Here is a 23,285-nt window from a genome sequence, read left to right on the forward strand (position 1 = left end):
TCCCCAGCTTCAGACTCACAGGGAAGTATCTACCAAAATGTGCTCTCCTCCAATGATTGCAGCTCTGTCGCCAGACATGCCAACCTTCCCACTGCTGTTTGGGGCCTGCTCACCATTCTAACCCCAGTGACTGCCACCTCCCCAAGCCCCTGGAGATCCTTCAACTGCTCTGGTCCTTTCTTGCCTCCCCTTGGCCACCAACTACTCAGCAGCCTGAAGGACCTTTGCAAGTTACAGATCTAACTCTTGTCACTTTGATCGAGAGCCTTCTGCAGCCTTCTGTGCTCATGAGTCAAGGTTGAGCACTTCTGTCAGCCATGGGACATGGATTCACCATTGCAGATGCAGCTCACAGCAGGCCCTCCCCAGTTCCCTCTCTCTGGGGAACTAAGATCCTGCCTCATGTGTCTTTCCTCTCCCTTGGACACCAAGTGGACAGGGAGAACAAAAGAGCATCACAGCACCTGCTTTTGCAGGAGCATGACAACAGTGTTCTGGAAGGTACACACACACTCACACACAAACCCTCCAAAGGACAAAAGTACTCTGCAATTATGTCTGGGGACATGAACTGGGATGAAGAAAAGAGTTAAGACTTGACAAATCCAATCTCGATGGTTAGACCCAATGTGCCAGCTACAGGGTTAAGAGCTGGGGGGTCTGAACACAGAACACAGCACATAGCCACTTACTGGAAAAAAAAAAAAAAAGAAGTCAACTTTAATTATAACTGACCAAACTGCGTCCAGGAATGTCTTCAAACTGAACAAAAGAAACACGATAAAATTCTCTATCGAAGAAACCAAGTTTCTGCTAACCCCAGGCTTCTGAGGGTTGGGCCAAGAGTAGCCCATTCCTGAGGCTGCTTCTGTCCCCCACACAAGTTTCTCATCCCGAGAGGAGGGCTGGCGACAGGCAAGGGACCTGTCCCTTCCTCCCATCATGCTCAGAAAGTCACTGGTGGGGTGTGCCTCTCCTCCTATCCCATTCTTGTGTGAAAGTAAACGGAGAACCTCTGGGCATCATCTTGAAAGCCAGGGAACAAGGCGAGGGGCCTCAGCGCCCTCCTGGACTTTCAGCCAAGGCTTTGCTCCAGTCCGCTCAGCGGGCATTCCCAGTGCCCAGGGTGGGGAGTAAATAAAATAAGCACTAGAGAAAACTCAAATGCCCCACAATCTCCACAATGCAAGTCACATAGCAGAAAAAGAAATGAAACTGCCCTAATGAAAAGCGTGGGCAGCCGGCCCTCAGAAGACACGCTCGAATTCCGTCTGGTTGGTGGTGGCAGGATTGCGGCTCTGGTTGGTGGATTGCTGGGTGATTTGACTGCCCTTCCGGCGTGGTGGCGCCAGGTACTCGAACATGGATGTCAGGTGGGTGGAGAGCATGCCCTTGAGATCCGAGGGCATGGGGTCCGACCAGAAGAAGTCATGGTTGAGGGCGTCATCACTGTCGATGCGCTGTGCAGGATCCAGCACCAGCAACTTGTCGATGAGGTCCAGCGCGTAGGGGTCACGCACATAGGCCTTCAGCCTGTCCTTCACCTTCCGTTTCTGGCCCTTCACCAGGTCTAGCTTCTCAAAGAGCTCATACTTGTCCACATTGGGCCATACCTGGGCAGGAGGCACGGGAAGAAGACGGTCTTAATTCAGGGGGTGTGTGGCTTGTCCCCTGGTTAGGCACCCGAAGGGACTACAGCTTCTCCTTTCAGATGCTCCCAAACCACCCATGGAGGGTGAACTTGACCTCTCCAAGGTAGAAGCAGCAGTGACCACGTGTCTGGCACACACCAAGCCCCAGGCCCTTTTACGTGGTCATCTGAAATATGTCCACCAAGCCTGATACAGGCATAGTTGTTTCACGGAAGAGAAACTCAGCTCCGAGGTGAGGGATGCAAACGCCCTCCCCAGGGCCATGAACTGTGATGGAAGTGAGACTCAAGCATAGCCCATGCGACTCTAAAGAGCAGCCCCTGTCCCTCCACCAGCCACCTCTCCAGAACTTTCCTGCTATTTCACTCCCCACTCCTCCCTTGCCAGGAGAACTTCTGGATCTCTGCGTCCTGTGGGGACCAGGGGCCCAGGCAGCCTGGCCACGCACCTCAGGGGTGATGGAGCCACAGAGCTGGCTGATGAGGGCAAGCTGGTGTTGCTCGGTGTTGCCCTGCATGATAGGGCTGCGGGTCCACATCTCGGCCATGATGCACCCAGCACCCCACAGGTCAATGGGGGGGCCGTAGTCCCGCTCCCCTGGGAAGAAGAGCGCACCAGGAGGGCCCCTTGAGCCCGAGGGCCTCCTGAGACGCAATGCCCCAGGGCCGGCGGCTCAAGAAGCCCTGGCAGTGGGGGACTGAGGCCGGGTAAGTGCCCAGCCCCTGCCCCACTCCGCCCGCTCGGGAGTCCTCACCGAGCAACAGCTCCGGAGGCCGGTACCAGAGCGTCACCACACGGTTGGTATAGCGATTGGGCTGGCTGTTCTTGGCCAGGCTGAAGGCCCGGGCCAGCCCAAAGTCTGCCAGCTTCAGAACCCCATCGCGAGTGATGAGCACATTAGCTGCCTTCATGTCCCTGTGCAGGATCTGCAGGAAGCGCAAGAGGGCTCAATCAGGTTTCCAAGGGGAACCCTCAGTCACACCCACCCAGCGGTGGGAGCTGAGGCCCACCCCAGCCTGGGTCTCTCTTACCCCATGCTGACCCCCACCTTGTTTCTGTGGATATAGTAGAGGCCGTTGAGCAACATCTGCATGACCTTCTTGATCTCAGACAGTGTGAACTTGACCAAGACATTGCTCAGCAGCCCAGCAAGATCGTGCTCGCAGAAGTCAAACACTAGGTATATACTGCCTTTGCAGCGGTTATAGGGGGAAGCTGGGAGGGAAAAATGGGGGAGGAGTAAGAAAAAGAAAGTAAAAAACCCCACGTGCAACTCATTTCCCCACACAGCTTCTACCCCTCCAGCCCGTGGACACTGGGATATTCGGCTGTGCCTTCCTTCACTGGAAAACTATTTCCTGAGTGCCTCCTCTGGGCTGGGTGCTGTGGCAGGCCCTCGAGGAGCAACAGCTACGATGGAAGGACCCAAGAGCAGTCACAGTCGGTATGTCTGGGTTAAGAAGAGGCAATTTAGGTGTGTCCACTTCCAACTTTGCAAAGCCTTAGGCAGTAAGCCCCATTTTCCCCATCTGTAAAGGGGGGCAGGAGCCAAAGAACCTACCTTTGGTTCGACAGATCTCAATTAAGTTGACCACATTCTCGTGTTTCAGAAGCTGGAGGATCTTGATTTCCCGCAAAGCTGTAATGGGGAACTGGGTAGGAGAAAGGCAAGAGGGGGCCTGAGGTGAGCGAGTCAACTATAGACCAATGAACAGACCAATGAACAACCGTGTGGTCCAGATCAAGGGGCACAGGTGCAGCAAACGAGTAAGGTCACGGGCTCTGAAATTAACCATTTCAGATGTCTTAGCTGTAAAATGGGTGTAAAAATAGTATGTGCCCCTCAATGAGTTGCTCTGAGACAATGAACTGAAACAGTGGGACTTGATACCTACACACTTCACTACTCGTCACTTAATAAATGTTCCACAGTTTCTTCAATATTTAAGTTTTAGCTCTCTACCTGTATTTAACTTACTAGGTGGTAACAAACAGCTATTTAAAGAAATGTCCTTGCTAAGCAGGTCTCTGGGAAGCTGGACTAGGGCTAAGATGAGGCAAGGGAAGGGACTGCTCCTTTTCAACTGGGTACCAGCCACTCCCTTAAAACCACCAAGTGGAATTTCTTTCCGCCTTATGCAAAATAAATGCTAAGGAAACCATGTTTAAAGGCTTCCTAACTTCAGGAACCAAGGCACACTGCAAGCATGAGCTCCCCCTCCTGGCCCCAACCGTATTTACCTAAGAGTGGGATATCAAAAGCTCTAAAACATTTGAATTAAAAAATTCAATTTGGAAGCCAAATTCCCCGAATACGGAAATTGCCTAACTAACCCCCGCCCCCCCAACACACACATTCACAGATTCTCCAGAGGAGAGCCCTAGCAGAAGCAGGGTGGAAACCCAACCCCGAGCCCAGGGGAACTGGCAGGCCCGCCCACCCGGCCCATACTCACCCCCTCCTTCTCGTTCTCCATCAGCACTTTCTTCAGAGCCACCTTTTTGCCGGTCTTACGGTGCTTTGCCTTAAATACCTCCCTGCAGGCCGAGAGGGAGACCCAAGAGGTTTTATCAGGCCGTTTCTGCAGGGCCCGCCCCTCCCCCACCAGAGGAGGGGGGCAGAAAAAAGGGATTCCCCGGGCGGGGCTCGGCCGGGGACCCAGGGCACTCCCCTACCTTGCCACCCGCTATCTGCGGAGCTTCGAGCCTCTACTTCCTCCCCTCAGTCTCCTCACTCAGGCGTCTCTTGGAGAGCCCGCTCCCATCACTGGCTCCTCTCCGTAACCCCTCCCCGCCCCCCATCACAGGCCTCAGGCTCCTCCCCGCCAGCCGGCTCGGTCAGGCCCAGGCGGGCCGCAGCGCGGCCTAGCAAACCCAGGGGACACGTCTGGTGCTCATGGCCTTCCCGACCACCTCGGGCCCGGCCCTGGGCATCGTGACGTCGGATTTGAGGGGTGCAGGCCCAGAGCGCCTGGTCCCCCGGGGGCGCAGCCTTACCCGAAGGTGCCTTGGCCGATCTTAGCGAGCTTCTCATATTTGGACACCTCATCACAAAAGGGACACTCCACCGAGTCGTACTGCTTTGCCATGGCCGCCTCCAGCGCGCCGCCGCCGCCGCCGCCCCCAGCCGCCGCCGCCGCCGCCGCTGCTCCCGCTCCGGGTCCCGCCGCCGTGCTCCAGGCCCCTCCGCGGCCGCGCCACTTCCGCCTCCACGGCCACTTCCGGCCTCGCGGCGCCGACCCCGCCTCTTCCGTCCGCCGCCCGCCGCCAGGCCCCCTGGGACTTGTAGTTCCCGGGAGGCCAGGAGCAGCCGGAGCTGCAGAGGCGCCTCCGCCGCCGCCGCTGCCCCCGCCTCCGCCGCCGCCACTGTTGGCGGCTGCCCCGATCGGGGGCGCGGGGAGCCGGGGCGCCGGGGCTGGGGCTCGGGGCGGTGCGTCCCGCTGCATCGGCCCGGGCCGCCGCTGCTGCCGGAGCCGCTGCCGCTCTGGCGCCCGATCCGGGGCCAGCCGCAGTGCCCTGCTCCTCCTCCTCCGACGGCGCCGCCTCCGCCGGGCTGCGCGGGGCGGCGAGCGGGGGGGTGGCCCCCGAGCCGCGGCCTGGGGTCTCCCTGGCCGGGCCCGGGCCCGGGGCGGCCGGGCAAGGGGGCGAGATGGGAAGAGCCGACGAGGAGACGGCCCGAGAGCCCGGGAGGGGGCGCGTTATAAAGGGGGAGGTGCCCTGGCCTCGCCCTCCCCTCCCCCTCCGCCCGCCCCCCTCCCTCCTCCCTCCCACCCTCCGCGGCCGCACCTGCCGCCGCCGCCGCCGCCGCCGCCGCCGCCGCCCGCCCGCTGTCCGCCGGCCGCCTTCGGCGCGTCACCGCCCGCGGCCCCTCCTCCGCCTTCGGAGGTGGGGCCCCGAGCTCGACACCTGGCTGCGGAGCGCTTTGTCGCGTGCCTCAGTTTACCCCCACATGCTAGCTGCCGCGGAGAGCCCTCTCCCCGGCTCGGAGTGCCCCTCCGCAGGGAAAGGCGGGAGGCGCCGAGGGAGCGGCCTCCGGTCCTGGGAGGAGAGAACGGCCCCCGCCGCCGCCTCCCCAGGCCCCAGCCGCCCGCCGTTGACATGGCAACCGACGGCCGCTAGGGGGCGCGGCGACACTGGAGACGGCGAGCGAGCAACGCCCGGGCCTTCCTGCCCTGGACCCCCAATTTTCTGGGAGGAAGGGATGAGACCACAGGAGCCTTATCCCCACCCAGCTGCGTCCGAGCGGGTCAGTCCCGGGTCAGTAATCACAAAAATAGCTAGCATTTGCTCAGAACTCCTGTGTGTTCAGGAATTGCTGGGCATTCCTGCTGAATCCTGCTGAATCCTCAATCAAGTGCCCCATGGGCAGGTTAACTAGCCCATTTTACAGAAGAGGACATTGAGGTTCAGAGTGGTGAGGTCATTTGCCCAAGGTCACAGAGTGACAGCGCTGTGACTGGAACCTGGTCTGTCGGATTCTGAAGAGGATTCTCCTGAGTCAAGGCTATCTACAGTCTGGCCAAGGGTAGAGCAATGGTGCAGTTTGAGGCCTGCTGTCCCTATGCCAGCCACCAAGCCCTCCACCCATCTCCTCCTCCGACCCTACTCCAACCCTTCCTCCTCATTTTCCTGCTACCTTCCAGGCTCCAGGAGCCTCTAGATTCTTCCTCCAGCTCTACTCAACAATCAACCCACAGCAAAGCTGACCTTTCTACCACCTCTGCACCCTTTCAGTCTGTCCTCTGCTGATGGGTCCTGAGTCCTACTCTCCCCAGTCTGGCCTCTCCATCTGTCCTCCTTACAGCACCTTCCAGGTCCTTCTAAAATAAGGTATTTCCCTCTTCCACTGTCTTCAGGAAAATCAAAATTGTGACACTTGAGGCTCTTTCCAGCTCCATCCCAGACCCTAGTGGCAGGAATCTCCCTCCTGTGCTTTGCTAACTCCCTGGACCTTCCTACCTTCAGAGCTGGAAGGCAGTTCCTCAGTGGCACACTGTTACCTGTCTCTTCAGGAAGCCCTCAGGGTGGCCTGGTAGCTCTTAACCCCCATGGCTTGGCTTTCCAGCCCTCGTAGAAGGAAGCAGGTTCTGATGATCCTGGCATCCCAAGAGTCTCTGTTTTGGGGGAGGGCCATGCCACAGACACCTTGAGGTTCAGGCGACCAGCAGGGAGCCCCCTCCTGAGGTCAGTGTGAGGCCATCGAGAGTTTTAGGCAGTCAAGAGACCTGTTGAGGTGATCTGGGGTCTGCTTCATGGGTGTAATGTAGAAACAGGGAGGCTGTTAGCTAAATTGCAGGTAGGGAGGGCAAGGAGGGAAAGCACAATAATAATTGTAGTCATTACAATTTGTTGAAGGAAAATAAATGGTCCAAGCCAACCATCAGCACTTTACAAGAATCCTCTCAATTCTCATTCATAGGTAGGTAATATAATCACCTCTGTTGTACACGTAAGGACATCGGAACTCAGAGGTAACATCACCTGGCCAGGGCCAAACAGCTGGCCAGCAGCCACACTGGTATTTAAACCAGGTCAATCTAGACCCCACCCACTGGGGCTGTGGGGAGAGCTAGGGCACAGCTAGGACACAGTACCACTGGCCTAGGTGTCCTGGATGCCCATGGGAGGTATGGGAGGGGATGGCAGTATTGGGGATGTACCATGGTTTTGGGTGGTCTCCACCATCAGACCCTCAGGCTGGGGCCCCTACCTCTTTCCCACGAGCCCTCCTTAAATCACATCCTGTGGGCAGAGGCCTCAGCGGATGTTCCGGTGATGTTGTCACCTCCACCCTACCATCCCTGGCCTGAACCCCAACATCCGCCTGTCACTTCCCCTCAGAGCTTTGGCCTCCCAGACAGAAGCCATCAGGAGCCCTTTAGAAGCCTGCCCACCACACTGCCCAGGCATGGGGTCCTGGATCACCCAGGTGGAAGTATGAACAAATTAGGTCCTAGTTGGAAATGATTTGTCACTGACTCTGACTTCTGATTTGCTGGTCTGAGGAAAATGTTTCCTGCTTCCGTGGATCAGCTAAGCTGGCAAAGCCAGGCATGTGGCCAGTACTCAGTCAATGTTTGCCAACTGACTGACCAGACTCTGTGAGAGCCTCTGGTCCTGCTGCCTTGTGACAGGGAAGCTGAGGCACAGAGTAGAAGAGGGGGTTACTGGCCAGCTGCTTGACTCTGGCCCAGACCTTTGTTTTCCTCTCCTGAGCAGGGACAGAGTAGGGGGCATATGAAGGGAAGCAGAAAATAGGCTCACAGGTAGGCTGCTCTTGGCTGCTGGACACAAAGGGGCACTGGGTAGGGAGAGACCAGACAGAGGGCAGTGTGATGCTAGCAGCTCTGTATACCATGGACGTTCTGCCCACACCAGCTGGGTACTGACTCTGCTCAGCCCTGTGTTGATAGGTGTCATTTCCCTGGAGCTTTACAGTGCCCCTCTTAGGAGGTTGCTCATATTGGGCTCAAGTTACAGAAGAGGAAACTGAGGCTCAGCGTGGTGAAGTGGCCTGTCCAAGGCCACACAGCCAGGAAGCTATGGAGCTGGGATTCAAAGCCAGGTGTCTTTGCTTTCAAAGCCCAGGGTCGGGACTCCTGGCTGGCTCAGTGGGTGAGCAAGTGACCCTTGCTCTCAGGGTTGTAAGTTGAAGACTTACATGGCCATGGAGCCTACTTAAAATTAACAACAACAACAAAAACAAAGCCCAGGGGGTCATTTACCATCAGCCCACACAACCCCCAATATCAGACAACTGGGTCAAGCCAGGAGAAGCTGAGACCTATAGTACAGGCGCCAGTATGGATACATATGGCCAATTCCTCTCAGGGAGGGTGAAGTCTGTTCAAATATGCAAATAAAGACACCAGTGAATGTAACATGGATAACACTTGCAGTAAAGATGTTTTATTTCACTGCCACAGGATCACATGAGGGATGTTGAATTTGTCCCATTTTACGGATGGGAAAAACAAGGCTCAGCGAGGTGACATGACTTGCCCAGGGTCCTGCACGTGGGATCTGAACTCAGGTTCGCCTGGGCCCCAGTGACTTTGACAATGAAGCTGAAAGATTCCAAAGCATAATAGAACCTGGCCAAACACAGACTGGGGGAAGAGCCAGGAGGGAGGGGACAGGAACCAGAGCAGGGCTCCCTAGGGCCCTGTGGCTGGATCTTGAGCTGCGGCCACTCAATGGTGGCAAAACTCTCAGCCAGTGGTGGTGGGTGGGAGAGCCACATTCGGGGTGTGGGTCCAGCCGCAGCAGGGGCCTGGAGGCAGGAAAGCACTTATCTTGTCTGGGCTATGGAGCACATGCGCTACTCTGGGCCAGCCTCCAAAGCAGGCTGAGGAGGGTCTGCGAGACAGCCACCCGCCAGCAGGTCCCCAGCGGCACTCCCAACGGCCACTCAAGGCAGCACAAAGGGGGCTCTGAGCTCAGTGGAGCTGCCACACTGAGCCCCATTCATTCTCCCAGGGACGCGGCAACTGCCCTGGCGCCCAGGCCAACGGCAGCACCGGCCTAGAGCTCACAAGGCACAGCAACACGGCCTCAACACGGCCTCAGCTCGGCCCAGCTCCCGGCTCCCCCACCCTGTGCTCTCTCCTGGGCACTTCTGGGCCTGTGCCACTCTGCCCCAGGCCTGCACCACCCTCATCCTTCAGCAACAATCACTGGGGGCTGCGAGGCCACCGGGACCAGCCTGGGCCAACTTTTGCTCCTATTATCCTCCCAACAAGCCCTGGAAATGGGAGCGACTGTGACCCTACTTCATGGACAAAAACGGAGTACCAAAGAGGCAGAGTCTCGTGAAGGGTCACACGGTGAGGCAGGAGTGCCAGAAACCCAGGTTATTGAGACTGCCTCCCGGGAGGGAAGCCAGGGATATTCCCTCTGCCTTCCATGAGGAAGACCCCTGGCTACTGCCAGGCCACAGGCCCTTCTCTCTCTTCTTCTTCTTCTTTTTTTAAAGATTTTATTCATTTATTCATGAGACACACACACACAGATAGAGAGACAGAGACAGAGACACAGGCAGAGGAAGAAGCAGCCTCCATGCAAGGAGCCCAATGTGGGACTCGATCCCTGGACTCCAGGATTATGCCCTGGGCTGAAGGCAGGCGCCAAACCACTGAGTAACTCAGGGATTCACCCTTCTCTCTCTTCTGACAACTGCAGGTGGGAGAGGGCTCTGGCCAGGAAGCTAAGACACCTGGGGGTGCATCTGTCTAGCCTCTGCTCCTCTTCAGCCTCAGTTTGCTCATCTGTACAATGGGAGAGTACCAACACTTGCCTCACAGGTCTGTTGCAGGGACTGAGCAGATGATCTGTGAGGCTTTCAGCTCCATGCCAGGCTCAGGGTCAGGACTCAGTAGGACTGTTTCTTCCCAAGCCCATGACCCAGAAACCCCATCCCTTCATTTGAACTTTGAACACTGGTCCCATCCAGATCTGTCTGTGAGCAAGACCCTGCTGTCTGGGTCTCATAGGGTGTGTCTCTTTTTCCCTCAGGGACTCCAGTCCCCTCTTATCCCACAAAAAAGTTTCAATCAGATGCTTCCCCTACCAAGGCCCATCATCCAGCTGCAGGGGGCAGGGGCAGCTCTGGAGCTGTGGGTGTGGAAGTTAGGCTCTCAGCAGGTCCTAATTCCAGGTAAGCTGACTTTGGGGGAGGCCCTCAGTTTCCACATCTGTAAAATGGGGAGGAGAGAAACATTTATCTCCTAGGGCAGGAGGACTGAGCTCTGGCTGGAATGTACCAAGTGATCAGAAGATATTAGTCATCATTGTTTTTTACTGAGGATGCAGGAAGGGCCCCATCTGACCTTGGACTCCCTCTTGCCAGCCTGGGGGCCAGGATAATTATGTCCAATCATGCTAGGGCCTCTGTGGCTTAACGGTGTACCTTGCATTTGTGCCCATTCTAGAGATGGGGTGACTGGGGCTTCAGAGGCAGCAGTAACTTGCTTGCAGTACACAGAGCTGGGATCTGAACAACCCCTGGCCACCTCAACACCAGCAGCAGCTGACAGCGTCCGCAGGTGTCTGGGACAACCTGTGTTGGGGAGTTTCATTTCCTCATCTCTCTCCTGCCCACTTGAGCATACATATGTGTGCTCACGTACACACACACACATGTTATAGGGTGGAAAACCACCGAGCTGTGGGCTTAGGACCTAAATGGGTCAGATGTAACCCAGTCTATGCCATCAACCTGCCATATGACCTGGGACAATCCCTCTGCCCATCTGTTCTTCGGTTTCCCCACGTCCAATGGGCATGAGGGACCAAATTACCACCATGTCTCTGCTGGCTTAAGAGGGAATGATCATGCCATGGCAGGCACCCATTCTGTGCCAGGCTTTGCACCAAGCACTGGACCCTGTGAGGTAGGCATGGCAAATACCCCCTGCTCACAGTGAGGAACCTGAGGCTCAGAGAGGTCAGTGGCCTGGCCGGGATCACACAGGGCAAGTAGCCAGCCAAGATGACAAAGTAGACAGCCAATACTGGAACGTTGATTTGGGTGGTCCCAGGGCCACAGGCCTAACCACCACACTCTTCACTGCTGCCAGTCCTTCCCCCAGACACCGAGAGTTAGAACAAACTGCCCTGTGGGCAGGCCTGACTCCCAGCACCCTTCCAGCCACTGGCCAGACCCCCTGACAGACTTTGGCAGGTCTCTCCGTGCCCCGCCCCCCCCCCCCCCCCCCCCAGCAGGCTCCATTCCCTGGGCCTGTGGTTTGTCTCCCAGGCTCTCCAGGTCCCATGGGCTTGTGGTCTGCCCCCTGCCCCCCCACAGCCAAGGCCAAGGAGGCAGCCCACAGGGGCCCAGACTAGGGGAGGCCTTGGCCCCCGCCCCCTGTGGAGAGGATGGGGAGGGTGGAGCTGTGGGAGTTTCACTGGTTTAAAAATACACAGAGGAAGCGAGTGAGAGGGTGCGAGAAAGGGGAAGGGGAGGTGAGGGAGGAACCTCAGCATTGATGTCCGGAGCTGGCCAGGGGCTCTGCAGTACTTGCCAAGATGACAGAGGGACCCAAGAAAGCCAGCAGAAAGTTCAGTGAGTGCGGGGTGCCCTCTGCACTGTCTCTCATCCTCTGTCTATCCTTCCAGCTCGGCCTCTGTCTGCACTTGCTTCTTCATCACTGTCTCCTTTCTAATTCTTTCTCTCCATCTCTGCTCCTCTCCAGAGCTCCCTGCTTCTGGACTCCCTGTCTCCACCCCTCCATCACTGTGGCCCAGTAGCTCTTCTCTGTCTCCAGCTGGTTTGGCTCTCTATCTCTGCTTCTTGTCTGACTCTGCCCATCTCTGTTCCTCTGTCCCTGCATTCGTCTGTGTGTCCACCTCCAGTTTCCCTGGACCCCATGGCTGAGCAAGGGGAAACCTCCACACACTCCATGCCCTGCCTCTGGGGCGGGTTCACATGGGGGAGGGAGGAGGGTGCTCGGGTTGGAAGTTACTGGGGCTGGAAAGGGTACGGTGCACCATGGGATGCTGTCCCACGTCACTCCCCAACAGCAGTGACGTTGGGACCCAGTGCAACTCCATGAGGGGGTCACACCCACTATCACTGCTTCCCCAGGTCAGTCCCTTCCTGGTCTCAGCAAACTTCTGCTTCCCCTGAGTCCTTCCATCTGATAGCACGGGGGGGTGAGGGGGGGAGCATATAGTGCCAGGATTATGACTGTATCCCACAGATGAAAATATTGGGGCTCAGAGAATTGCCTGAGATCATATGGGGCTTCCTGGCAGGTCAATCCCATGTCCCTGGACTCGGCCTCGGTTTACCTCCCTGTCCTGCTCTACTATTTCCTCCAGATACCCTCAACCCCAACTCCGGTGCCCAGGAGACCACAGTTCTTGGTCCGCCTCCTGGCAATTGGCACATTTCTGGCCCATGACATAGCTAAGAGCAGAGCATCAGAATTTTCCAACAGTTTGTCTGAAGGCAGAGGCTGAGACCAAGTAGGGGGTGGGCTGGGAAGGAAAGCCCTAGAACACTGACCCCAGCAGTCCAGAGCCTTGAGCCCTCATCTAGGCTCAGCCCTGCTGTGTGATCCTGGGTGAGTCCCTTCCCTCTCTGGGCCTCAGTCTGCTCTCTCACCAATGAGGGCATCCTACCTATATATTCCAACGTGGTGGTGAGGACCCGAGGAGGCAGAGTGTGCCCAGGAAGTGAAAATGCCAGGATTTTCCCTTTTCACTCATCTGGAGGCCAGGGGGTTGTCAGATGTGGTGGCTTTGAGGAGGGGCAGTCCCACGGCTGGGGGCGGGGCGGGGGCGGAGGGAACTCACACGCACCCCTGCGGAAATGAGGGAGATGGTATCACCCGAGCCCTGCCGCCCAAGTCAGGACCAGGAGCTCAGCTGACAGGAAGGACAGAACCACAGAGTGGGCCCCTCGGGTTCCCAACCACCTCCTTCTCGTTTCATCCCCCGCCCCAGGTGCTCAAACAGCCCCCCTCCCTGCCCCTCTGCCCTCCACCCCTACACACACACACACACACACACACACACACACAAATACACTTCACCTGCTGGCTATGCCACCCCTGGTGGTGCCTTCCATGGTTTGTGTCATCTGCAAAAAGGGAAATTAAACTCCTGCCATTGGGGATCCCTGGGTGGCGCAGCGGTTTGGTGCCTGCCTTTGGCCCAGGGCGTGATCCTGGAGACCCGGGATTGAATCCCACATCGGGCTCCTGGTGCATGGAGCCTGCTTCTGTCTCTGCCTCTCTCTCTCTCTCTCTCTCTCTCTCTCTCTCTCTCTCTCTCTCTGTGACTATCATAAGTAAATAAAAATTTAAAAAAATAAATAAACTCCTGCCATTGAACTGTGCTGGGAATCCAGTGAGGTGACGTCTGAAGCATAGCTGACCCATCAGAGGCATTTCTGGTGATCACCATCATTATCTATGTTACTTGTGGAGGCTATTTTGGGTGCCAGGCACCCTACTAAGTGTGTTATTTACATGCTTTCCTTCAGTCCTCTTGCTGTCCATAGGAGGTGGGTACGACAATCTCTATTTTGCTGATGTGGCTAATGGGGCTCGGAAAGGTCAAGCGACTTGTCTAAGGTCACACAGCTAGGATGTGCAAGCGGAGGGACTGAAGCCCAGGGCTGTGTGACTCTAGAGCTGCTGTGTTATATCATAACAGCCCTGAGCCCCCCTTGAAGCCTCAATAAGAGGAACAACATGTATTTTTTATTGTTATTATTACTGCTGCTGGCATTAACTCCTTTCCTTCCCCTCTTCCCTGCCAGAGTTCTTCAAGTTTAAGGGCCTTGGGAGTCTTTCGAACCTCCCTCGGTCCTTCACCCTGAAAAGATCCTCAACCTCCAGCAGTATCGAGTCCCATCTGGAGCCTGACACCTTTGAGGCTACACAGGATGACATGGTGACTGTCCCCAAAAGCCCCCCTGCCTATGCCCGCTCCAGCGACATGTACAGCCACATGGGCACTATGCCTCGCCTCAGCATCAAGAAGGCTCGAGACCCACAGGCTACCCACAAGACCAAGGAGGTGGGCCTTGAACCCCACTTAGTGGCCCAAGGTCTGCCCAACCCTCCAGGCTTGGAGGCAGCCAAGGAGGTGGTGGTGGAGACCAAGCCCCCCATGGAGGACACCCCAGCAGTGGGACCCAACCCTTCTGCAATGAGCCCCACAGAAAAGCCTAAGGATCCCAGGGAAGACAGAAAAGAAGAAAGAGCCCCCAGGAATGTGCCTCCAGAAAGGTAGGTGCCCACAAGGAGAGGGGGAGGGTGGGATGTGCAAGAAGCGTGGTATCTCCAGCCTCCTGCTAAATAGAGTCCAGAGAGGACCCCACGATATACACATCGAGGGGGGAATAAAAACCCTGTGCATAAACCAAGTGCTTACTACAGACCAGGCACTGTGTTTAGTCCTTCACTTGCACTTAATTCTGAAAACAAAACAAAACAAAAACAACTGGTGAGGAGATTCTGTTATTTCTATATGACAGATGAGGAAGCTGAGACTCGGAGAGGGAGAGTCATCTGCCCCAGTCAGGATGCATATCTGGCAAATGACAAAGTTGGGGTTTGAACAAAGACCCACCTGACTTGCCCTAGGCAGCCTCCAGAGGGAACTGCAGCGGCTGTTAGGGCCCTGAGCCCAATCACTGGATCCCGCCCAGCCTCCCTTCTTTAGTTCTAGCGGACAACCCTGCTCCCTCCTGCTTGCCACTTGGCTTGGTTATACCATGAGTTGAGTTCATGCAAAAATACAGTGATGATATGACCTGAGCTCACTCCCATTTAGGAAGCACCCATTCTACTGGGTGTCAAAACAAATATTACTCACAGACAACTCTGTAAAAGAACCTGTCATTAGCCCCATCAAACAGATGGGGAAACTGAGGCTCGGCCAACATGGCAGAGCTGGATTTGAGCAGAAAACTGCCTGCCTCCTGTGCCTGCACACTCACCTCTCACATTGTACCCACCACCTTCGAAGCCCTACAGGTGTGTGCTTCATGCCCTTGGGAGACCCTCAATCCCAACCATAGCAGTCTCCAGCTTTTCAACTTTCAGAATCTGTGTCTAACCCACACCAGTCAGATGTGCTTATTGAAATGAAGGCGCGGCGGTGGGGGGGGAGGGGGGACCAGCTGAGGAAAAATAACTCTAGAGCTGGTCCTGGGACCTCTCCTCAATGGCTTTTCCCTGAGACAGCAAACACTGCTTCTGGGTGCTGGGGTAATTGAGTCCAGACCTCTGTTCAATGGGGAGCAAGACTTTGTAAAGCTGCAGAAGGAATCCAGCCCAGACTCTGCCTCTTACTGACTGTAGGATTTTGGATCATAGAAGGACATAATGATAGCACCTACCTTGGAGGGCGTGATGACAATTCAGGAATAACCTAAGTGCTTTGTCACCGTCTCTGATCCACGCTGCCTTCTTCTGCCATCCCCTCCTTAGTTCAGCCCTACTTGGGCGTGGAGGAGCAAGGATTGGATGCAGGGGAGAGGGCCTGATGGGTTCTGGGCCGTTCTGACGCACCCTGAGGTCTGAGACGTGCACTGGGAGTTTGCAGGAGCCGGGCGCGTGGAGGGGCGCGTGGAGGGGCGCGTGGAGGGGCGCGTGGAGGGGCGCGTGGAGGGGCGTGGCTTTTCCAGACTGGACTGTTAGGGGATGGTGGCTTTGGAACGGGGCGGGCCGAGGCGGAGGGGTGTGCCCGGGGGCGTGTCCTTCCGGCCCCAGACTCTGACAGATGGGGAAGGGGGCGGAGCGAGACGGGAGGGGAGGGGTGTGCTCGAGGCCGGGCGTGTCCTCCCCCGCGGGAGGCGTAGGCTGGGGAGCGGCCCCCGGCCGAGGGCGAGGGGCGTGCCCGGGGCGTGGTCTACAGGTCAGGCTCCGCCCCCGGGGTACGGCTCTGAGCTCCGCAGCTCCGCCGCCTGAGAAAGGCGGGAGTAGTCAGGCCGAGGAGGTGTCCAGGCTGCAGGTAGTGACCGCGGGGGACCATGACTGCAGTGGGACGAAGGTGCCCTGCACTGGGACCCAGAGGGTGAGTGACCAAGCTGGACCTGAGGAGGGAACGGGAATGGTTTGAGGGGAAATCAGTGCCCTTGCAGCAACCAGCGAAGGAAGATGCCCTGTTAGTATCAGGGACTTTTAGGCTTCCTTTTGGTGTAATTTTGTCCCTGTCTTGTCCTCGCACAGGTTGAGCATTTACTCCTCACAACAGCCCCAGAAGAAGGGCACTATTATCATCCCCATTTTACAGATGAGGAAAGGGAGATTTACTTGATGGTTTGCCTGCCACAGTATCGAAAGTTAGAACCGGGGTTTAACTCCATTTTCCTGGCCCATGCCCTTAAAGGCTGGACAGCCCATTCCCTTCCATTTGGGTCAGGGTCTCTGGGAGGAATGGTCCTGAGAAACCTTGAGGATGCCAAGTCTGGGACCCAGGATTCCTCCCTGTGGGTAGGGGTCCTGGTGGTCCTAGGCAGTGCCTCTGGCATCAGGCCTGGCCTTGGACTGGCAGAGGAAACAGAGAGACAGGCCTACATCCCCCAGTCATCCAGAGTGTCCTATAGTCCTGAGGGGTGTGAGGTTAGCATATCTGATTGAGGCCCCTCCTGGTGTCCTGAGATCCAGTGTCCCACTTGCCCTCCAGGCCAAGCAAGAGGCCAGAAATTAAATGTTCTTCCAGGAGCCCCTGAAACCCAGCCCTGAGTCCCAGAGTTAAGAGAGCCGCTTTGCCTATGATCTCAGATTTGCCCTGCCCTACTCTGGGCTTCAATCTCCTAGCAGCCCAGATGGGACTGGAATTGTCTCTGATGATACATCCAGTTTGGAGAGGAGGGCATTTGAGAACTGCCACTGAGCAAGACTGGGGCCCCATTCCCGAGTGTCCCAAGGAGGTCATCTATGGCTGCTCAGGGAGTGGTCGAAGCTGGGGTAGATGGTGTCCCTCCCCTGCCCCTGGGAGGCAGGGTGCACCTGGAGCAGAAGGAAGGAAGGGGAAGAGGTGAGGCTGCAGGAGTTTCCTGGTGCCCTGTTCCCTGCTGAGATCATGGGGGATGAGGAGGAAGGAGGGAGGAGGGGCCAGGAGCACAGAGGCTGAAGAGCCTTTAGCTCCCAGAAAGAAGAGAGCCAGCCTAGCCTCACCCTACCCTCAAGCACTTCAGCCTTCTGCAGGGAAATAGCAGGTCCAGACATCCTTGACACCCTCCCCTTCAGTCCATGTTAGGAGGAGAAGTGGAGGCCCGGTAAAGGAAGGAGGCCCCAACACCTTCCACCGACACCCATGCCCACACACAGGAACTGCACTCCAGGGTCCTGCAAGAGGTGGTTGAGATCTGGCTCACAATTGGCCAGGCCCTGCCTGAAGCACCCCACAGATGCCATCTCCCACACAGGCCCTGTGAAGGGGAAACCTCTGTTTGCTTCATTTTACCAATGAAGAGACCAAGACTCAGAGAGGGGAAGGGATTTTCCTGGGGTCATAGAGAGATTAGGTGTCAGAGCCTAGATTTGATTCCAAACTTGACCAACTCCCAAGTCACCAGGCTGCATCTCACTTTTCGCAAGTAAAAACCACAAAGCCATTTCTATGTTACTTAAATGACCTCCCATAAGACCCTGGAAGGGAAATAATAGGAGCTTATTGTACAGATGAAGACACAGGTTTTCTGAGGCCAATAGCTTGCTTGAGGTGACACATATAGTTGAGTTGGAATTTCATTCACTTTAATATTTACTGTGATGTGACTATGCCCTAGACACTCTTGAGAGTTCTGGGAGACAGCAGTGAGCACAGCAGACAAAACCCTGCTATTGTGAAGCCCCCATCCATTGGGGGGGAGACATGATAAGACAAGGAGTTAGATGGTCAAGCAGAAGAGAGACATGCTGGGGGAAATATTGAAACCATCTAGGGGAATTGGTCAGGGCAGGAGAGTATCTAGTGGTAGCGATTTAGGAAGGTTAGCCAGGAAAAAGCTCTCTTTGAGGTGATGTTTGAATAAAGGGATGAGGGAGCAAACTCTCTTGATATCTGGGGAAGAGTGTGCCAGGCCAAGGGAACAGCAGGTACAAAGGCCCTGAGGTAGGAGCATCCTTGGCATGTGTGAAGAACAGCCGAGACCTACAGTGGCTGGAGGAGATGAGGATGGGGGCTGGGGAGTGGAGTACTGGGAGGCGAGGCCAAAGAGGAAACAGGTTCAGATAATGGAAGGCCTGGAAGGCCCGGCAAGGACCTGGCTTTGACCCAGGGAGATGCGGCCATTGCTGGCCTTGAGCAGAGGAGGGCCTCACTCAGACTTATGTTTTACGAGGACCTTTCCTTTGAGGAAGGTTTGAATGCAGTTCCACTCATTGTAAAGTGTCACACCCAAGCGTTCTTTCCTCCCTGCCAGATCACAGAGACCCAGGCCCCTCCACTCTCAGGGCTGTTCAGAGGGAGATTTGGAGCAGGTGGCACCCCACAGGAGAACCAGGGACACCCTGCGATGTGGGTCCCCCAGTCCTGGTGCCAGGCACTGAGAACGGGCCAAGAATCTGCCCCCCATCCCATTTCCTTTTGGAATGTTGATCCTGGTCCAAGAATTCCCAACACTCTCCAGAGTCCCACGACCCTCTCGGCCCTGCAGAGTGACGTCAGCTGCTGGGCATCTGGTAGTGATTACCCACCCGGGGAAGGGGCTGTGGTGGGCTCAGCCTGATGGGCCTCCTCAGGCTCTGGGCGGCTGGTCCTTGTCTTCCGAAGGGGCCCAGCTGCTCCCGGCTCTCATTTCCTGTGGAAACTTTCTCACAGTCCTTCTTGAGACCCCCGGATGCCTCTGGCTGTGGGAACTGTGCTGGCTCAGGAAGGACAGACAGTACCCCCACCCCCAGCTGGAACCACATCCCCCCCCCCCCCCCGAAACCCTCAGGGGACCTTGTTTGCCGAATCCTGGACCCACATGGAGTAGAGCTGGAGAGGAAGTTGGGGACATTACTGATTGAACAATGTTGAGCAGCCCCTTTGCCCCGTCTGATGCTCAGGTTCTCCAACTGTAAAATGGGGACAATATGGGCACCCACATCACGGACACACTGTGAGGACTAGATGAGGTAGATAGAGCATTTGTCCTGGGCAAGGCCCAGGAAAGGCCAGTATATAGGAGCTGCTCTTGCTATCACCATGCCCGTGTCATGGAAGAGTTCACTGAGGCCCCAAGAGGGGGACATTCGGGGCTCAAGCGGCTTCCTCCCTCCAGAGTCAGAGAGGGTCTTCTCTCCTCCCATCCTGCCCCATTTCTCCTTCTTGACATCAATTCTGGGCTCGTGGTCCAGTGGAAATATTTATTAGTTTTCTTTGCCCTTCCCTCCCCACCTTCTCATGGAGGTGGTCCCCACCCTGGAGTGATCCCCTTTCTCCAGGGGAGCCTGCCTCATGCAAGGAACAAAGTGGAGCCAACCCAGATCGAGAGTCTGAGCAGCTGTGTGTCCTGGATCAAGTCGCAAACCTCAGCTTCCTCCCCTGTCAAGCGAGGCCTCCAGATCACAGGCATTCAGTCAGCACGCTACACATGCCCTCCCCTGTCCTCTTCTCCAGCAGATTTTGAGGGTCTGTTAGTAGCTCTCAGGGCTCCAAAGCCTCAGGTCTGCCCTGGAAAGAGTAGCCCCCATCTGCCCTAGCCTCACAGGACTGGTCCCATTTGTGAACTCCTGCTGGCAGGCTCACCCCTGTCAAGAAGACAGAGGGCACAGAATGGTGGAGAAGGAGCAGGAATGTCTTCAAGACAGTGGTGGCCCATCTTACTGGAGGTGGAGTGGGGCAGGGGCTAAAGCCAAGAGCCTACCTGGCAGAGTCGTGAAAGCCCCAAGGCAGGGTGCCCGGGGGAAGACAGGGCTTTCCACCTCCACCCTCTCCACCCAGGAACTTAAAAACTAAAGAGCCCAGAGCAAGCAGTATTGCTTTTCTGTCAGGGTGAATGATGGTCGCAGTGAAAGGTAAAAGAATCTGCAGTCCCCACCTCCCCAACCCTCCCAACACCCCCTCACCAAGGGCAGAATGGGAGGTCTCCTTAGCTGGGAGCTTGAGCAACAAGAGGAGACACCTAGGTTTGGGAACTCTGCACCCTTCCTTCTCAGGATGCTTGTGGATCTGAGGGGACGCTTAATGCCCATTTTACAGAAGAGGCAGTTGGAGGGGAGGAGGCAGGGTAAAGCTGAGAAGCAGGAGGCAGAGGTTGGGGAAGGGTCCACCTGAGGCCATATGGCCAGGCCTGGAGGCCCATGGGGGTCAGAGAGAAGGTAGACAGGCAGCTGGCCTCTGCAGAGGATAGGGCTGCCCCGGCAAGGGAGGGTCAGGGTGGGATGGGACAGCAGGTGCTCTCTAGTGCCTCTCCTCCAGGATCCCCTGGGAAGCCTCCCTCTTTCTCCTGGCCAGGATGGAGGCCCTGAAAGCAAAGCTCAGATTTAAACCTGTGTTGGGGAAATAAAGGATAATGGGCTCTAATTACTGCTCATTAATCCAATTAATTAAGCTAATGTATGCAATAAGTGGTATCAGTTATCAGAACAAATCAGTTAATACAGGCAACTAAAGGGGTTGGTTATTTGAATAATTAATGTGGCTGATTAATGGGACTGATTTAGCTCGATTGTCAGAATTGTTTATTAATTGATTTCACCACTAATATTAAAGAGGAAGTGCCTTTTAAGTCCACAAAGTAAAAAATAAGTTGTTGTCGGTTTTTTTTTAAGATTTTGTTTATTCATGAGAGATACCCAGAGAGAGAGAGAGAGAGAGAGGCGGAGACACAGGCAGAGGGAGAAGCAGGCTCCATGCAGGGAGCCTGATGAGGGACTCAATTCAATCCGAGGACTTCAGGATCATGCCCTGGGCCGAAGGCAGGCGCTAAACCACTGAGCCACCCAGGGATCCCCAGTAAAAAATAAGTTAATTAATTGGTGGAGTGGAGCCTTTAAAAATGGAAGCTTCGATTTCTGAATTTGATGATTACAATGGGAGGGAGAATGTTCTAGAAATCTCTAAGTGAACTGAGATCTGAAGGCCATGTAGGAACCACTCTGGCCCTAAGGGAGAGAGGACATTCCAAGCAGAAGGAGCATTATGTGCAAAGGCCCTGAGGCTGGAGGGAGCAGAGCTCTTTGGACAAAGTGCAAGCAGGCTAGAGTGCAAGGGAGAGCAAGGGGAGAGGGGAGGGATGGCTGTGTCAGAGTGCTGAGCCATGAGAACAAGACTTTGTTGCACAGGGCTGCTGTGTGACACCCATTCATTCAACAAAATCTTTGTGGGGTGCCTGGCACTGCTCTTGGCAGATCCCAATCCCTGTCCTCTCGGAGTTTATGTTCTAATGAAAGAAGATTGTTCATGCATGGCAGGTCAGATGTGCAGTGGAGTAAAACCAGAGAGAAGGGAGATAGGGTGTGTTTAGAGATTCTCACTTCAGACAGATGGCAGGGGAAGGCTGTGCTGAGCAGGGGACATTTTAGTAAAGACCTGATGTAGGGCAGGGTGGGAGCTCAGTGGTATCTGGGGAGAAAGTATTCCAGCAGAGGGAACAGAAAGTACAAAGGTCCTGCAGTAGGAACCAAAACCTGCAAGAAGCCGAGCATGGTGGGAGCATCGTAAGTGAGGGGAGCAGGGCAGGACATTGGGTGGGAGAGATGGTGGGGATCTAGTCCCCAAGGCTGTCAGGGGGACTTCAGCCCTTACTCTGAGTGACACTGGGGGCCAACCCTGGTGGGTCGAAGCAGAGGAAATCCGGGCCTGACTTTCATTTTAACAGGAGTGGTTGGACTGCTGGAGTGAGAACAAGTCACAGAGGACAGGAATAGAGGCAGGGGAGCCAGTGATCAGGTGGTGGCAATAGTCTAGGCAAATGATCACGATGAGGATGACATGGATCAGAGGCAGACATGGTCACGTTATGTCTTGGAAATCCTGGAGTGTTGTAGAGGGGCATGGTGAGGTGATGGGGGTCCAAACGTGGCCCCAGGCCTGCAGCTTCTTGGGCCTTGGCCTGTGCCCTGAGCTCCCCCATTGGCTCTGACCACCCCAGCCCACTTGATCCTTGGTGCAGGCAGCCACCCCCCACACCAAGGCTCTGCTCCCTCCCCTGGGCCCAAGGAGGGGGTAGACAGGAAGCAGGAGGAAGCTCTGAGGGCGATCCCAGTGTCCTGGCCAATCTGTTCCCAGCAGTGGATGGATTTCCGGGACTGAATGGCCGGAAACTCTGGGATGGGACACCTCACCCTCACCCCGGGAAAAACTGGCAGAGGTGAATGCGCAGGGGAGGGGACCCCATGCCATCTCACTCCCATCGCTGCTAGACAGACAGAACCAAAACAGCTGTGGCTGGGCTGCAGCTTGATGGACTATGTCCTTAAGTCAGGAAAGACTCTAGGAGAGAAGGTTAGCAACGGGGAGGGCTGTCAGACAGCCTTTCAGTGAGGAGCCCCTGGCCTCAGGAGCTGGGGAACCCCGTGTGGAATTCTGCCGGAGGGATACCTACCTTACCCACGATTTTGAAAGCTCACGTTTTTTTGTGTATGTTTTAAATTAAGTTTATTTTACTAAATTTATGACATTTAAATTTAAATATTGGGCTTCTGGAGGTGAGGAAGCAGTTTCCTAGTGTTTGACCTCCCTCCCTATTGTGTAGATGGGAACACTGAGGCCTGTCCTAGCCAGGGAACCAGGACCCAGAGTGACAAAAAGAATCATAATGCTAGTGATCCATATTGGCTGAGTACTTACTGTTCATGTATTCCTTTAAGCAATCGTGAGCTCCTCTTATGCGCCAGGCACTGTGCTGGGGGCTTAATGATGGATGAGACAGAGTCAATGCCCTTATGTAACAGGCAACAATACATGTAAAATGATCATTGCAGGCTGAGGAAAATAAAGGAGGACTGAGGACAGAGAGTGAAGGCCCAGGGAGGGTGGTCAGGGAAGGCTTCTCCGAGGAGGGGCATTAAACAGAGCCCTAAATAAACTAGAGGGAGGGGCAAGCTGTATGAAGATATGGAGGAAGGGCATTCTAGGCAGAGGGAACCACAAGTGCAAAGTGGGCTTGGCAAGGAGGCCAATCTGTCTGGGGCAGAATGAGGGATAGAGTGAGGGAGGGAGGCATGCTGGTGGTTGGCA

General features: G+C 55.7%; 2 protein-coding genes across 3 annotated transcripts in view; one reads left to right on the forward strand and one right to left on the reverse strand.

Annotated features, from left to right (window-relative positions):
• Positions 1-688: 688 nt before the first annotated feature.
• Positions 689-5,372, reverse strand: CDK9 (cyclin dependent kinase 9). The gene is made up of 7 exons (XM_026009363.2): positions 4,650-5,372; positions 4,109-4,190; positions 3,214-3,304; positions 2,701-2,867; positions 2,407-2,578; positions 2,101-2,249; positions 689-1,613 (listed from the first exon to the last, which is right to left on the reverse strand). Exons 1-7 carry the CDS (start codon positions 5,096-5,098, stop codon positions 1,248-1,250), a joined length of 1,476 nt encoding a protein of 491 aa, XP_025865148.2. The 5' UTR covers positions 5,099-5,372; the 3' UTR covers positions 689-1,247.
• A 6,187-nt stretch (positions 5,373-11,559) lies between these two features.
• SH2D3C (SH2 domain containing 3C) overlaps positions 11,560-23,285 on the forward strand; it is a 30,268-nt gene continuing 18,542 nt past the window's right edge. Inside the window, exons 1-2 of one of the 2 annotated variants that reach the window (XM_026009352.2) lie at positions 11,560-11,715; positions 13,921-14,392. In XM_026009352.2, coding sequence (XP_025865137.1) covers positions 11,679-11,715; positions 13,921-14,392 — 509 coding nt within the window. In that variant the 5' untranslated portion in view covers positions 11,560-11,678. Of the gene's footprint in view, positions 11,716-13,920; positions 14,393-15,977; positions 16,185-23,285 lie in introns of those variants that run through there. The other variant, XM_026009353.2, reaches the window with a different exon arrangement.

Source organism: Vulpes vulpes, chromosome 2 (genome assembly GCF_048418805.1).
Source record: "Vulpes vulpes isolate BD-2025 chromosome 2, VulVul3, whole genome shotgun sequence".
In the NCBI taxonomy this organism is placed as follows: Eukaryota; Metazoa; Chordata; class Mammalia; order Carnivora; family Canidae; genus Vulpes; species Vulpes vulpes.

Coding starts and splice junctions, on each gene's coding strand:
- CDK9 (XM_026009363.2), bottom strand. CDS start 5,098: ATGCAGCGGGACGCACCGCCCCGAGCCCCAGCCCCGGCGCCCCGGCTC. Junction 3,305..4,108: donor TGGAGAACGAGAAGGAGGGG/GTGAGTATGGGC, acceptor TCTCCTACCCAG/TTCCCCATTACAGCTTTGCG. Junction 1,614..2,100: donor GTGGCTCCATCACCCCTGAG/GTGCGTGGCCAG, acceptor CCTCCTGCCCAG/GTATGGCCCAATGTGGACAA.